The following is a 16,411-nucleotide window of genomic DNA, read 5'->3' as shown; positions in this document are numbered from 1 at the left end:
ATATTTTTAATTGAGTCCTTAAATTATTCATCACTATTTAATTCAATTATCATCAATATATCTTGGTAAATAATAGATTTCTCAAAGAGCAATTGATTTGATAGTGTTACGTTAAAAATGTGGTCGCTGAAATATGTGTTTGGTAGTATATGTCTTATATTTAAGAAAAAACCGACAAATAACCGAAATAACCAAAAAACGGACATAAACCGAACCGAGAAAAAACCGACTTAATTGGTTCGGTTTGGTTCTAATATTTGAAAAACCGACTTACTTGGTTTGGTTTCTTTTTAGGGGAAAACCGATCCAAACCGAACCATGAACACCCCTACCAACATGTATATTAAAATTTTATTATCATTATTTGTATATAAATAATATTATCCTTTGTATATCAACAATATAAAATTATATATATAGTTATTACTGCATTTATATCAATATATATTACAATAAAAATACTATATTATCTGTATATCACAGTGTATAGCACATCGGACATATGTATACCAAAATAGATATCATAAGTTTATTTTTCTTCTTTGTGTACATCAAAAATTAGTTTTTTTTGTATACTAAAATAATATTTTCTCTCACAATTATATTTTTATTTTTATGTACATCAGTGATATCTCATGTATATTATATGTATATGTGTATATCCATGAAAATTTGTATTATATATACGAAATACAATGTGATATACACGGGCGTCCAAAAATTGTGTTGTAAACCGATACAAAGTGATATACCTGGTGAAGAAAGTCTTGTTTCAAAAATCTTCTTCGATAGTGCGAAGATTCTATGCGTATCTACACCAAGACCGATCCTTGCTATCAACTCTTTGATCAATGAAACTCGCGAGCAAATTGAACAAAATACTATGCTGATAAATTTCTCCAAAACTTTCAGCGTAGTAGCAGCAGGACAAGAAGACAATTTTCTCGTCAGCAACGTATCTCTCATTTTGTGACCTTTTCTTTCGTTCAATCTAACCCTCCTACGTGAAGCCTTCATGTATATTTATACTGACATATACCTTAGTTACTAACCTTTTCCAAATGGGGTAGGAACGGGTTAATTAAGGCATTGACTTCACGTGCAAGTCCAATGCCATATGGAGTACAATACTTCCATATAGAGAGGATTATGAATCCCATTCTAAATGGAATTGAGGTGGCAGACGTGTCCTTATGGACTTTCCAGTTGATCCAATTCAAAGTTGGATTCAACTTACAATTCTTTTATATATATATATATATTATCCTAGAGATATAGTTTAATTTTCTATTCCAAATAGAAATTTTCAATTTGTTCACAGTATTAATTATATCCTCTGTGCTAGCAAAGAATATAATAATACTTTATTTGGACTAATAACCAAATTTGTTTGACTAATTAAATTCTTTAATTTAATTACCAAACAATAAAATAATTAATCATTTAGCAAAGATCAGAACACTCGTTAGTGTGCGACCCCATAGGTTTAAAACTAAACCAGTAGTAAATTGATCACATCAATATACTAATCAAGGGTGGCGTCTAGCAACACTCCTTAACGACCGGATAACATGAAGTATACAATTTCTTTCAAGAACCAGTAGAAGAATAATGTAGTAATTCCTTCTGTCCTTATAGCTCTGGATCACCCTAGGATATGGTTCAGCTGTCAAATCCTAATAGGCGACCAACTATGTGTTCATATCAAATATAATCGACCATTGAATGACCTAAGAAACTCATTTCTTCTTTCATTCAATTGCCCTAGCCAAGGTCTTAGTTTGGTCATAATTCATGACAACAAGGAGCTTAAACTCATTACCAAGAGTTGACAGATTCCATCTTGATCAATCACTAATTCTACAAGTATTTAATCATACCCAATATCCTTTCAACTATCGCCCTAGGGACATAGGTGTCTGGTATTAAAGTACAATAAATAACTTGTCAATTACTATGATGATCTCTGGTCAAAGGAAATTGTTACATCACATTCTTCAAGAGAATATCCTATTGACAGTTTATGGTAATTCTAACCATTAGGAATTATCTAATGAGTCGGTTCAATGATCATATCTCTATATGCATCATCTATCTATGTGATTTAGTTAATGAGATCAACTAATCTTTATCCCATAAAGACGATCACATAAATATTGATCTAACCGAATTACTAATGTCCAATTTAATAATCCTATGATCAAGAACAAATTTAGATTAAACTATAAGAAACTTTACTCTCATTATCATGATCTCCATCACAGTGTCAAGTCTCAAAATTTAATCAAGGACCTTATCAAGTTAATCAAACAATTAATAGTAACTATGATAAAAGAATATCAAATGCCATATATTTTTATATCAAATAACGTTCACAAAAATATGTTCAAATCATCAAATGTGATATTGGATCTAGGGCATATCTACTATATTACTAACAATCTCCACTTGCACTAGAGCCAATCGCTCTTGTACTTCATCCCCAATTTCCACTTGTGCTTGTCAAACTCCTTTGCGCCAAAAGTTTTAGTGAATGGGTGTGCTGCATTTTCCTTTCCATCAACCTTTTGAATCTCGACGTCTCCACGTTCAATGATCTCTCTTATCAAGTGATACCTTCGCAGAACGTGTTTGGACTTTTGGTGTGATTTGGTTCTTTTGCTTAAGCAATTGCTCCAGTATTGTCACACAACAGTGGAATCGCACCTTCTATTGAAGGGACCACACCAAGTTCAGTTAATAACTTTTTCATCCATACAGCTTCACTGACTGCTATATATTTCTTCAATCACTGAGTCAGCTACTGTAGCTTGTTTGGAACTTTTCCAACTCACCGCACCACTATTTAAGGTGAATAAATAACCAGAAATAGATTTGCTATCATCTCTATCTGAAGAGAAACTTGCATCAGTATAACCTTCAAGTTTCAACTCAGAATCTCCATAGATGAGGAATTGGTCTTTTGTCCTTCTTAAGTACTTAAGAATTGTCTTCACCACCTTCCAATGTTCCTCACCGGGATTTGCCTGATATCGGCTAGTCACTCCAAGTGCATAAGCCACATCAGGACATGTACATGTCATGGTATACATGATAGCTCCCACTGCACTAGTGTACGGGATCCTACTCATGCGTTCTCTCTCTTCAGGTGTTTTAGGACAATCCTCCCTACTGAGAGTAATTCCAGTGCCAATTGGTAGATAGCCTCTTTTGGAATTATCCATGTTATACCTCTTTAAGATGGTATCAATGTACAAAGACTGGGAAAGTCCAAGCAGCTTCCTAGATCTATCTCTATAGATCTTTATTCCTAATATATAAGCTGCTTCTCCCAAGTCTTTCATGGAGAACTGTTCAGATAGCCAAATCTTGGTACTTTGCAATGCCGGTATGTCATTCCCTATGAGCAATACATCATCAACATACAACACTAAGAATATAATTGTGCTCCCACTAACCTTTTTGTACACACAAGGTTCTTCTTCGCATGTAACAAAATTGAACTTTTCAATTGTCTTGTTAAAGCGAATATTCCAACTTCGAGAAGCTTGCTTTAGTCCATAAATGGATCTTTGTAGCTTGCAAATTTTATTATGATCAGACGAAGATGTGAAACCTTCAGGTTGTGTCATGTACACATCCTCTTCTAGCTTACCATTAAGGAAAGTTGTTTTCACATCCATTTGCCATATTTCATAATCATAGTATGCTGCTATAGCAAGCAAAATCCGAATTGATTTGAGCATTGCCACGGGAGAGAAAGTCTCGTCATAGTCGACTCCTTCTTTATGACGATATCCCTTGGCAACAAGACGGGCTTTGTAGGTCTCCACCTTTCCGTCTGCTCCAATCTTTTAAACCCATTTACAACCTATAGGTTTTATATCCTTTGAAGGTTCAACTAAAGTCCATACTTTATTTTCCTTCATGGATTCCATTTCGAATTTCATGGCCTTTTTCCATTTCTCATAATCAGAACTTTGTATAGCCTCTTCATAGGTTTTAGGGTCATCATCATTATGATCAACCTCATTTGATACACCATCCTGTACCATTAGATTTAATTTAGTTGGTACATGACGTTCTCGTGTAGACCTTCTAAGAGGTACTTGTACAACCTGTTCACCTTGTGCTGGATTTGGTTGGTGTTCAATTTGGTTTGGAACTGGTTCATTAACCTGTTCTTGAACTACATTTAGTTCTTGAACTTCAACCGTTGAAGATGGCAACTTCCTTGGCAACTTCAAAACATCCAATAAAGGTTCTTCAACTTGGGTCTCATGATCTTTATATTGTGTTGTTTCATTAGTTTCTTGAACTTCATCAAGTTCTATTTCTCCATCATAATTTCCTTCTAAAAGAAATTCCCTTTCCAAAAAGGTTGCTCCTCGGCGACAAACACTTTATGGTCAGAAGGGTGATAGAAATAATATCCCATTGTTTCCTTGGGATACCCAATGAACCTACACTTATCAGATCTTGAGTCAAGTTTATCAGACTGCAGTCTATTAACATAAGATGGACAACCCCAAACTTTAATGTGTTTGAGGTTAGGCTTACGTCCTTTCTATATCTCATATGGTGTTGTGGAGACTGACTTAGTGGGAACTTTATTAAGTAAGTATGTTGCTGCTTCCAAAGCATATCCCCATAAATTAATTGGAAGATCAGTGAACTCCATCATAGATCTCACCATATCTAATAAGGTTCGATTTCTCCTTTCAGACACACCATTGTGTTGTGGTGTTCTTGGAGGTGTCCACTGTGAGAGAATCCCATTCTCTTTGAGATATCTAGTAAAATCTTCACTAAGATATTCTCCACCTCTATCAGACCTTAGTACTTTGATACTTTTACCAGTCTGTTTCTCAACTTCACTACGGAACTTTTTGAACATTTCAAAAGATTCAGATTTGTGTTTCATAAGATACACAAATCCATATCTTGACATATCATCAGTGAAGGTGATGAAATAAGAATATCCACCTCTAGCTTGAATTTTCATGGGCCCACAAACATATGTATGAATTAGTCCCAATAATTCAGAAGCTCTTTCTCCACTTCCAGTAAATAGAGATTTGGTCATTTTTTCTTTGAGACAAGATTCACAAGTTGGATATGATTCAAAATCATATTTGTCAAGGTACCCTTCCTTGTACAACTTGTTAATTCTTTTTTCTCCAATATGACCAAGCCTACAATGCCAAAGGTATGTATGATTTACTTGATCATCTCTTTTCCTCCTAAGACTTGAAACATGCATAATCGAATTAGCATTCACATTAGGTAAGACATAAACAACATGTTGGAGATAGCCATTCACATATAAATTATCACTATAATAAATAGAGCAAATACCATTGCCTATGTTAATGCGAAAACCACGTTTGTCTTACATAGAAGCTGAAATTATGTTCGAAACAAATTTAGGAACGTAATAACAATCATCCAACATAAGTACTTTGCCCGTAGGCATTATTAAAGAAATCGATCCTACAACTACGACCGCAACTTTTGCACCATTTCCAACTTGTAGATTAACTTCTCCTTTATTCAACCTTCTACTTATTTGGAACCCTTGCAACATATTGCAGATGTTATAACCACTGTCAGTATCTAATACCCACAATGAAGAATTAGTAGTAGTTAAAGAAACCTTGAAAATATTTTTCATCAAAGTCTTACCTTGTTTCTTGTCCTTTAAAGTTACAAGATACTCCTAGCAATTTCTCTTTCAATGTCCTATTTCCTTACAATGGAAACATCAACATCAGATTGGTCAGCTTTACCTTCTTTGCCTTTGGGTTTGGCCACACCACCCTTTGGCGCAGTAGGCTTTTTCGTGGGTTTACTTTTACCCTTACCTTTCTTCTTAGAAGAGTTTCCAACCCACATGACAGTTCCTTTCTTCTTCTCAGATGCAAGTTGATTCTCAAAATCAATCAGCATGTTAAGCATCTCATGAAGATCATAATCCATTTTATGCATATTGAAATTAATAACAAATTGTGAAAAGGATTCAGATAGTGACTGTAAGATAAAATCTTGAGAAAGCTCTTTGCCCAGTTAGCACCCCAACTTCTCAAGTTCTTCAATAAGATCAATCATATGATTGACATGGGGTCCAACTGGAGAGTTTCCAGTCAATTTGGATCCAAATAAAGCCTTAGATAGCTGGTATCTAGTTGTCCTGCTTTGTGTACCAAACATCTTCTTAAGATGTTCAATGATTGCAGTTGGATCCATATCCTGATGTTTCCTCTGTAGTTCAGAACTCATAGAAATGAGAATTAATATCCACATTGGTAAGAAAATTCAAGTTAATAAGATGTTGGCCACATATTTACAATTCGTTACCTTGGAACTTATTGTAAAAAAATTATCAATACGAAGATTTGAGTATATTAATTCAAAGTTCTAAAATATTTTTATTGTTAAAAAATAGATAGTCTTTCTTTCCATTTTTATAAGGATTTTGTATTTTTTCTTTTTGTTTTTTTTTATAAACTTCAATATTGTCTAAGCAAAAATAAGATAGTAAATTCACAACTAAAAATACTTTTGGGGTCCCAAATTTAGGAGGCTTAAAGCAAAGGCTTTACTAGCTTGCCCTCGAGCCACCCCTGAGATTAAGTTATATACATGATGCTGTAAATAAATTTTATATCAGTTGCATAGTTTAAATAATTTGGTAGATTCCTACTCTACTTTTCAGGTTATCAGTTCAAATTAATTTTTATCTCTAATTATCTATTGTTCCAGATTTTTTTTATTTATATAAAATGTATATATGTAACATGAGCTATCAGTTTGGCGAACAAAGTACCCCCTTCGGTCCAAAATAAGTGATTTTTTGGCTATTTTCACACAGATTAAGGAATCCACCTTTTAACATTAAGTAGCAATGAAATTGACCATACTAACCTTTACTATCTCACATAAACACTCCTAACACATACTCCAATGCTATTACTTCAAGGGCAATGTAGGTAAAAAATAATTAATTCATTCTTGAAATCTGTAAAAATCACTTATTTTGGACCACAAAAAAGGCAAAAAAATCACTTATTATGGACCGGAGGGAGTATATCTTTAGCCTAGGCCCTATATATGTGTTCGAAAGTCACCTAATATTGGATTTCGATAGGACTGAGTAATAACATTTGTAAACTCCCGAACATAGGCCCCACAAGCCAATGGTTACATAAATTAATTCACTCCAACCTTCTCCAGCTTCCCCATAAAGTTAACACACGCATTTTTTTTATCACTAAACCTTTGGAATATCTGGACTACTAGAAATAAGATGCTATATGAACACACTTCGCTAAAACCAAATACACATCTTGTTTTAAATCAAACAATTGAGCTAACCATTACAAATTAAATACGGATGGAGCAACATCTTCCGAAACAAATACTGATGGAATTGGAGGAGTAATTAGGAACCACCTAGGCGCTTGGATGGTGGGCTTTGCTGGTCATGTCCCACATGTACATTGTATCACTGCAGAGCTGCATGCACTCATAAAGGGGCTAAGTCACGCTTTGCAAATGCAACTAATCTTGTTGGAAGTTGAAACAGATGCGCAGGAGGTAATCACACTTTTAGATACAGATAATTCTAAGTACACTAACCTAATTTGTGACTGCAGGCACCTCCTCAGGATGCTACATGATCCACCAGTTCGACATGTGTACACGGAACAAAATGGAGTAGCAGACCAACTTGCAAAGCTAGGAAGTAGGATGCAAGATCAGACTACGCTGCAAATTTTTGTTAAACTACCGCTTATTGTATCGGCTCAACTGCAGGCAAATCAAATGGGAACAACAACTCAACATTTAGTATCTATACCAGATGCACAACAAGTTGCTTCTCAAGATCGGAAAACATGTTTTGTTAATAACCGTGTAGCTAATGAGGTTGTTGCCAATACTGTTTTGACAATAGATAGGATAGCAACCCTCTATCAGTGATAATGTATTTAGTGCTAGTATAATTACTATGGTGCACGAGCACCAATCCTCTGTAAGCAACTTTTAATTTAATCAAGTCATCTTTTATACCAAAAAAAAAAAAAAGTCACCTAGTATATACGAATATTAAATTTCGAACTCAGAACCCATAAAATTCTGATCCAAACTTAAACTCCATGACGATTTTTTTTTCTTTTTTCGAACAGACTGTATTCAAAAACTTTGAGAGCAGGCCACAAGGATAGAGCAAATACCCAAATCTGTTCTTACAAATTCAATTTTGCCCTAATAATAATGAAAGCTAATTTGAATGTTTTCATCCCATTCCGTTTTCTTTCCTTAAACCCTGCCAGATTCCTGTCCATAGGTGGCTTGCCTTATCCTGAAGCCCAAGAGGACCAAACAGAAAGCCTCAGTAGTCCTTCAACAGATCCTTCAGATTTGCTAAGGCGATGGGGCTGCACTGCTGATGATATTTCCAAGATTTTTCAGCGCCGCCCATCTTTGCGCAGAATGGAACACAAAAACCTTCAATCGAAGCTCAAAATACTCAGCGATTTAGGTATTGAATCCTCTGACCTTACCAAGATTCTTAACTGTCGTCCTCGTTTCCTTAATTGTCGTATCAATCGTTGCTTAGAGGAGCGTCTTGAATTTTTCCAGACTTTGTTTGGTACCAAACAAGTTCTTCTCAAGGCTATTGTGAGAAATCCATCGTTGCTTACTTATGACTTCCACAAACAGATTAAACCAACTGTAGCATTTTATGAACAGTTGGGTCTTAGCAGAAGTGATTTAATTTCCATGCTTTTAGCTCGACCAACTCTCATACCAAGAAGTTCCCTGGATGATGAGAAGATGGATTACATTCGAAGAACCGGCGTGGAAAAGGGTACTAGGATGTTTAAACATGTGATTACGTTGTTTGCTATTTCACGGTCGGAGACTATCCGACAAAAGGTGGCTAATTTGGAGAAATATGGGTTTACTGAAGATGAGGTTTTTAGGCTTTTTGGACGGTCTCCTTTTTTGTTAACATTATCTGTTGATAAGGTTCAGAGGAACATGACATTTATATTGGCTACAATGAAGCTTTCTGCCAGTTTGGTTCTTGATAACCCATGTTTGCTTTTCTTGAATTTGGAGACCGCCATGAAGCCAAGGTATTTTGTAGGGGGTAAGATAGATGATATGGGTCTGCTTCCTCGTGTGAAGGGTCCTTCGTTGTTAAGAGCAATGAGGATGACCGAAAAGCGCTTCATCAAGGCCTTTATAACTTGTCATCCGGAGGACGTGGCTCGTGAACTGATGGAGTACTACGGAAGCGTTAAATGTGTTAGAAGGTTGGCAGAATCCTCCAAAAAACATTTGTGCAAAGGATTCCCCTTTTGAGAACAGAGGCTTCTCCAACTATTATTTGACTCTGTTTCTTATTGAATTCCTTTTCCTTTTTCATTGACTAAAAGCAGATTATACATGTATCATTGACTAGCTGTGTATGCTTGATTGTTGTTTTGAAGTATAGTCAATAGGAATGATATTCTGTTGGCGGAGTGGATGGAGACTAATATAAAGTTACCTTGTGATATAATGTATTTCATATCCATATTTATTTCTAGCCAAATGCAAAAGTTTTGAAATGCCTGACTTGTTATTGATAATGATTGGTCTTTTCCTTGTTAAGACATTATGTTTTGTGTATGAGTTCACCGAAGTTATGACGCCAATTATAGTGATTTAACTAGGGGATAGTGTCTTTTTTGTTGTAAAGTGGCATCCGAGTTTGTATTACTGCTTTGTTGAATCAACTGGTAGAGATGTGATTCTTAGAGAACTATATAGAAGCAATTGTTTATGGGGTTTGGACCCCATTGTGATGTTCTTACCTAGATTTTGTTGATTCTTAAAGTATAACATGCCTCAGCTCTCCCCTATAGACCTTCCTGAGTGTTAGCTCAAATTGGCAGTCTCCGCAAATCAGTGATGTGGGTAAGATGTTTCTACTGAATTTGCTTTCAGTTGCTTATACTTGAGCCATGGATAATGGTGTGGAAGCGAGGCTACTTGATTCACAAATAGAAAAGGTGGACGACTTAAAAGGGAGAATCTACGACGAGTCTAAGAAGATATGGAGAGTTGCATTACCAGGAGTACTATCAAGAGTAGCTTCATTTGGAAGTATAGTTGTCACACAATCATTCATTGGACACATTAGTGAATTAGATCTTGCTGCTTATGCGCTCGTACAAACTCTTACAGTCCGATTCGTCAATGGTATACTGGTAAGTTTGCTCCTGTTATCTTTTATTACAATCTTCTTATTGTTCAGAAAATGTACCATGTACATCATATATAATGTGCTTGTTCCCGTTGTCTGATAGAAAATTATGCACGATATTGTATAAATGCAAACATAACAACATAATGCAGAGTCAGAGTAGTGTCGTTCATAGAGAATCATATCATGTTGCAGACTCTAGATTCTCTACCTTTTGGTATACCGCTTGAATACAGGAGATTTTCCTGTTATAAAATTATTTACCTTATCACAATTAAAACAAATTTAATGCAGACAGAGGTGTATGTGTAATGTAGGTCATGTAACATATATAAGGACTAATCGAAAGCCACCTGACGGTTAGAGTATTGACTTATGAGATCTTAAGGCGTGTCATGGGCTAGTTGATATAGTTAATTCTCACATTTGCTTGAATTTTGTGTTTATTGTGGTAGATTGGAATGTCAAGCGCGACAGAAACGCTTTGTGGACAAGCATATGGAGCAGGGCAGTATCATATGATGGGAATCTACTTGCAAAGATCATGGATTGTTGATTTCATGACATTGACCGTCTTGCTTCCGTTTTTATCTTTGCCACTGTATTTAAGCTACTCGGTGAGAATGGATCAATTGTGGAAGCTTCTGGATACGTTTCCTTCTGGTTCATTCCCTTTGTCTACAACTTCGTATTTAGCTTGACGATCCAGATGTTCCTTCAAGCACAACAGAAGAACATGATTATTGCTTGGCTATCTATAGAACAATTTGTAATCCATATCCATTGTCTTGGCTACTAGTTATCAAGCTAAACTATGGAGTCCTGGTGCCATGATTGCGTTGAGCATATCATCGTGGTTTGTAGTGGTCGGGGAGTTTGTGTACATCTTAGGAGGTTGGTGCCCTAACACACGGAAAGGATTCTCTTCAGCAGCGTTGAAAGATATACTACCTGTCGTGAAGCTTTCAATATCCTCCGGTATCATGGTTTGGTAAATCCTTTTCCTTAACTTATTATTCTCGATTTTTTTGTTAAACATTCTTGATGTGCATGAGCAGTGCTGCACCAGTAATACGGAGCTTAAAAGCTATATCAAATTGTTGATAAGTTAGACCTTCGACCAAATTTAAACTTCATTAAACACATTTATAAATCTGGAAAAGACCCGAGGGGTTAATTTGTTTTTGTTGTTGGTTGGAGCTATGGTACAATGCTGTTCTGGTCCTGCTCGCAGGATATATGAAGAACGCTGAAGTTGCTATATCTGCCTTCTCTATCTGGTGAGATTTTCTTTCTCTTTTCCTTTTTTTAATATGGATTATTTCATTTTGTTTGCTGCACAAAGAACATGTTGATCAATTTAAAATAATGTTGCAGCCTCAATATCAACGGATGGGAGTTTATGATAAGCCTTGGCTTTCTTGGTGCTGCTTGGTACGCGACTATTTCCCTATGAAACATCGATATCTATTTCCATCTAGTGTTTAGCCACCTTCCATTTTGACTTTTTTCCTTCAATTGTTTCCTTGTACAGTGTCCGGGTTGCAAATGAACTCGGGAAAGGAGATGCTAAGGCTACAAAATTCTCCATTAAAGTCTTAGTGGGCACTTCAGTTATAATTGGATTGTTCTTCTGGAATCTGTGCTTGATCTTTGGCAACAAGCTTGGTTACTTATTCAGCAATGAGAAGGCGGTAGCTGACAGCGTCGCAGACCTTTCTACTTTACTCGCCTTTTCAATTTTGCTCAACAGCATTTATCCTGTACTATCAGGTAAGTTTATTATCCTCTGAAATAGCTCGAAGTCGGAAAAAAAAATAATGAGAAAGTTGACAAAGTTACCAAAAATGTTTGAAAGAATGTATTGTGTGTTTCATAGTATTTCTTGACACTTAAAATTTTGTAAATTTCATAGGTGTGGCAGTAGGAGCAGGTTTACAAAGCACAGTTGCAATCATAAATCTGTGTTGCTTCTATTTGATTGGAGTACCTATTGGAGCTTTGCTTGGTTATGTGGTTCATCTTCAAGTGAAGGTAATTTTCACTTAAAATCAAGGATCTCTAGATTCGTTTAACATGACATTTTTGAATTTGAAACCGTCTAAGGTTAAGTGTGAGATTTAGAGCGCCTTTAAAAAAAAAAAAAGAGCAGCTCGGTGTACTNAGCTCCCGCCCCGGGAGTGAAGTAAGAAAAGCTCTGGTACCCCCTATCCTACAACCCTGATGCTAGACCTCCAGACAATCCTATCAAGGGCCATGTCCTCGAACCTCCGCATTCTTGCCATGTCCTGCCTAATCACCTATCCCCAATACTTCTTAGGCCGCCCTCTCCCTTTGCTCGAGCCAGCCACCGCCAGCCGCTCACATCTCCTCACCGGGGCACAAAATCTACCAAGAAGCATCTTTAGTTGAGCACAAGAGAAAATTTAATAATATATTCGTGTCTTTCTACAGGAGAATTGAACTTTAAGATTGGCTGCAACATATCATTTTCTATGCTTATAGGTTTGTGCTTATGTTTTAGTTAGCTTCCAGCTTTCACTTTGGTTTTATCAATTCCTTTATGTGTTTAGGAAGGAATCTCCACTATTTCCAGCATTTCTGTTTCATTTAGAAGATCACTGCATTTGGACATTTTTATTTGATTGAGAAAGTAGTATTCTTTAATTAATTTCTCAAAACAGTTTTCTGGTAAGCGAAATACCCTGCAACTATACCTCTCCCAGGACACTACATTTCTTTCCAGCTTCAGTGCCATTGTGTTTAACGTTCATTCAAATTTAGAACCCACAATAATGCCCCAAATACACTTGATTAAACTTCACTTTGATTAAAATATACAAGGAGAGTAACAAAATAATTGTAGATCCATCCAAGACAATCCCACGCTAGATCCCACATTTGAAACGAGGTGTTTTATTGAGAGTTAAAACCGATACTGTCAAAATCTGTTTAAGAACTATGCCAATTCAAACGAGTTGCTGTCATTTTCTAATATTGGTTTCTGAAGTGTTCTATATAGAGTGGGAAAGTGATTCAGAGATCCCATATTAACTTTGATTTATGTTTTAGATAGTGTTACAATTTTGTCTATTATGAGTTTTGTGTGTGAATAGATGCAGACAATAATTTAAATGTGTTCATCATAAAAGAAATTGCTCCTATTATATATTTCTTTTCTATTATATAGGAGAGCCAAGTGTGGTCGACCAAGGGTAAAATTGTCTTTACAATCTCAGTCTAGAAATGTCTTTTCGTTCCCTTTTTTTCTCTTCGTCTTTTCCATCTCTGCCAGGCTTTTTTAGCTTCATTTGCCATAAAATACGTACTCCTACTCGGCCGGCGATAACAACCAAAGCCCATGGGTAAATATAATGGAGATTTTTGTGTCTGTTTCTCTTAGCTCTTTCCTTTTCTTTTTCATTCTTTTCTTTCCTAAGTTTCCTTTCCAAGGACCATACTGGAATTTGGGTCTACTTCTGAATTTGATCCTAATTAAGTAGTTTCCTTTCGGATATATGTGCATTCCACCTTCACTTCCTATGTTTGCATTATGTATTCTCTGTTTCTTTTATTAAACTTTCTAGCCATCGATACCAATGATGTAAATTTGAATATTTGTATCTTGTCTCCTTCCTTCCAACTTATGAAAGCGTGACATAGCTTCTTCAACAAGTACATTCTTAAAATAACCACCAAGCAAAATGCAATGAGAGCATGAATCCGGTACGCGCCCCGCTGATATCATCTCAACAAAGAATTTTTGTGCAGAGGTAGTTCTTCCAAGTTCAAAAAGACCATGCAAGATAATATTGTAGGCAGGAATATCACGTTCAATCCCTTTTGAGAATGATTGCATGGCCTCGTCCACCTTTTTGTTCCTACAATATCAATTTATTAGAATGCTATAGCTAATAATACTAGGCTCAATACTCTTATCTACCATGGAATTAAAAAATTTCCTTGCTCTCCATTGACCACACATACAATATCCGTCCATTATCACACTGTAGGCTAAGTTGCTCGGACTCGGGCTCGGGTATCCAATACGGGGACGGATCCAAGTATCGGATTCGGCAAGATCTAAATTTTAAGATTCGGGGGTGCGGATCCGGATATGGATACGGGTGCGGGAATTCGGCTAATAAAAAATAGAGCTATAAAAATATTGCAAATTTTGAGAGATATCTGTGAGAAACTTACAGGAATATTGTGGAATTCTATCTTTTCATTCTCTCAGATGGACATTATTCTTTCATTCTTCTAAATCTGTTTTATTTTTTAATTTGAAAATCAAAATCTCAATTTTTCTCCTAAAGTTGTCATTGGATTTCGGTCATAGGGTCCGAAGTAAGTTGACCGTATCCGGGATGTATCCCGCTCCCGCTCCTGTCCCCGTCTCGTATCGGGATGGGGACGACATCAAAATCGAAGAGTCCGCGCAACTTAGACTGTAGGTGATCTCATCAGGGTCTACACCTTTTTCAATCATGTATGTCATTATTTCCTCAGCGTCTTTAACTTTTAATTCTTTGCATAGTCCATCAATCAGCGAGTTGAAGATGCACACATCTGGATGAATATTAAGATGTACCATCTCAAATAACAAATTCCTAACCTTTTCCCACTGACCAAACTTATTGCGGGGAAAAGAGTAGTACCAGTTCCAACTCATATAAGGACAATTTTCAAAAGACACCTAATTGCTGAAGCCTAATTAACACTGCATAAAAAAGAAGCCAAGACCCGATAACTAATGTCACGACAATAATAATTCTCATCCAAGTTAATCATACATAATAAGCTATCCATTTGTATAAGGAACTCATTAAAATTCACCATGGGACCTTCAATGGACTACAAGAAAATGAAGGGAAAAAAGAGAAGTATAGTAATAGTGGAAAAATTATAAGATTTGAGAGATAACAAAGATAAATGTCAAAGATAAAATTATTTCCTATTCAGCTCATTCACAGAATACTTGTTTATATAAGAAATTTACTTCCTATCCAAGTCACTCATAGAATACCTATTTTATATAAGAAACACAGTCAAAATCCACCTCCTACCTTCAAGAAAATGAAGTGAAAGAAAGGAAAAGCTAAAAGCAACAGAGGAGGAAACAAATCATCAAGAAAATCATGAAAGCAGCAAACTGTTAACATAGAGCCCGTTTGGATTGGCTTAAAAAAAGTGGCTTTTAAGCACAAGTGCTTAAAAGCAGCTTTTAAGTGATGGGGCTTGTTTTATAAATAAGCAGTTACCTGTTTGGATAAAGTGCTGAAACTTAAAAAAAGTTGTTGAAGTGTTTGGTAAACAAGTGTTGGTAAGCACTTTTTTCTATTAATCCTTAAAGCTGTTAACATTATAAAGGAGCTGATTACTCTGACTAACTGCAATGCAAGAACAAATTAAATACAACAAAGAAAAGCTCTTAATTATCAATTTGATATTATACACTAATTGTGAGCACGTGATTTTTGCCCTATATGAATAATTCCTAAAATTTTAAAATAAAATGATCTTTTCTCTATTTTTACAATTTTTTGTGAATTTTGTGTCATTTTTTGGTAATTGTTGCATTTTTATTTGTGTTTTTTTGTTCATATGGAAAATATAAAAATACATTTGACATTTGCATTTAGGAGTTAATTTCACATTTAGGATTAATTAGGGGTTAAGTTGTATGAAATAACAAAATAGTCTATTTTGCATTTTTAATTGTTAATTGTTGAATTTGTCTGGAGTGTACTTTAAATAGGACTTAATCAATTAGCTCAACTTTGAAGATATACTAGGTCTTTAATTTTTCATTTTACAAAATCAGGAAAAATATAAAAAAAATATAAATACAAAATGAAAAAGAAAGGAAAAGGGAAATATTTGGGGCTGCCTTAATTGGGTTAATTTTAATTAGTTAGGTCCAGTCCAAACATACCCCAGACCAGCCCAATCCACGCCCCAGCCCAGTCCGGTCCAGAGGCGCCAAAAACGGCGTCGTTTTATAGTGAATCAATCGCAGCCTTTCGTCCATACCAATCTAACGGTCCAGAGTTGTCCAGGGAATTTACATAAAAATGTAATAATCCCTGTACAAAATCAGAGACCAAAATCTCTCTTCCTCGTACCCAACTCCCCCCCCCCCCCCGTGTA

At 35.7% G+C, this 16,411-nt stretch overlaps 1 protein-coding gene and 1 pseudogene across 1 annotated transcript; both read left to right on the top strand.

The window, feature by feature from the left end:
* Positions 1-8,100: 8,100 nt before the first annotated feature.
* LOC109218820 (transcription termination factor MTEF1, chloroplastic-like) lies at positions 8,101-9,586 on the top strand. Its single transcript, XM_019383215.1, has one exon. The coding sequence runs from the start codon at positions 8,275-8,277 to the stop codon at positions 9,370-9,372; it is 1,098 nt and encodes a 365-aa protein (XP_019238760.1). The 5' UTR covers positions 8,101-8,274; the 3' UTR covers positions 9,373-9,586.
* Positions 8,481-12,806, top strand: LOC109218821 (annotated as a pseudogene).
* Positions 12,807-16,411: the final 3,605 nt, after the last annotated feature.

Source organism: Nicotiana attenuata, unplaced genomic scaffold (assembly GCF_001879085.1).
Source record: "Nicotiana attenuata strain UT unplaced genomic scaffold, NIATTr2, whole genome shotgun sequence".
NCBI lineage: Eukaryota > Viridiplantae > Streptophyta > Magnoliopsida > Solanales > Solanaceae > Nicotiana > Nicotiana attenuata.
The sequence above is the reverse complement of the archived record's forward strand: the minus strand, read 5'-3'. Positions and strand labels throughout refer to the sequence as shown.

Coding starts and splice junctions, on each gene's coding strand:
- LOC109218820 (XM_019383215.1), top strand. CDS start 8,275: ATGAAAGCTAATTTGAATGTTTTCATCCCATTCCGTTTTCTTTCCTTA.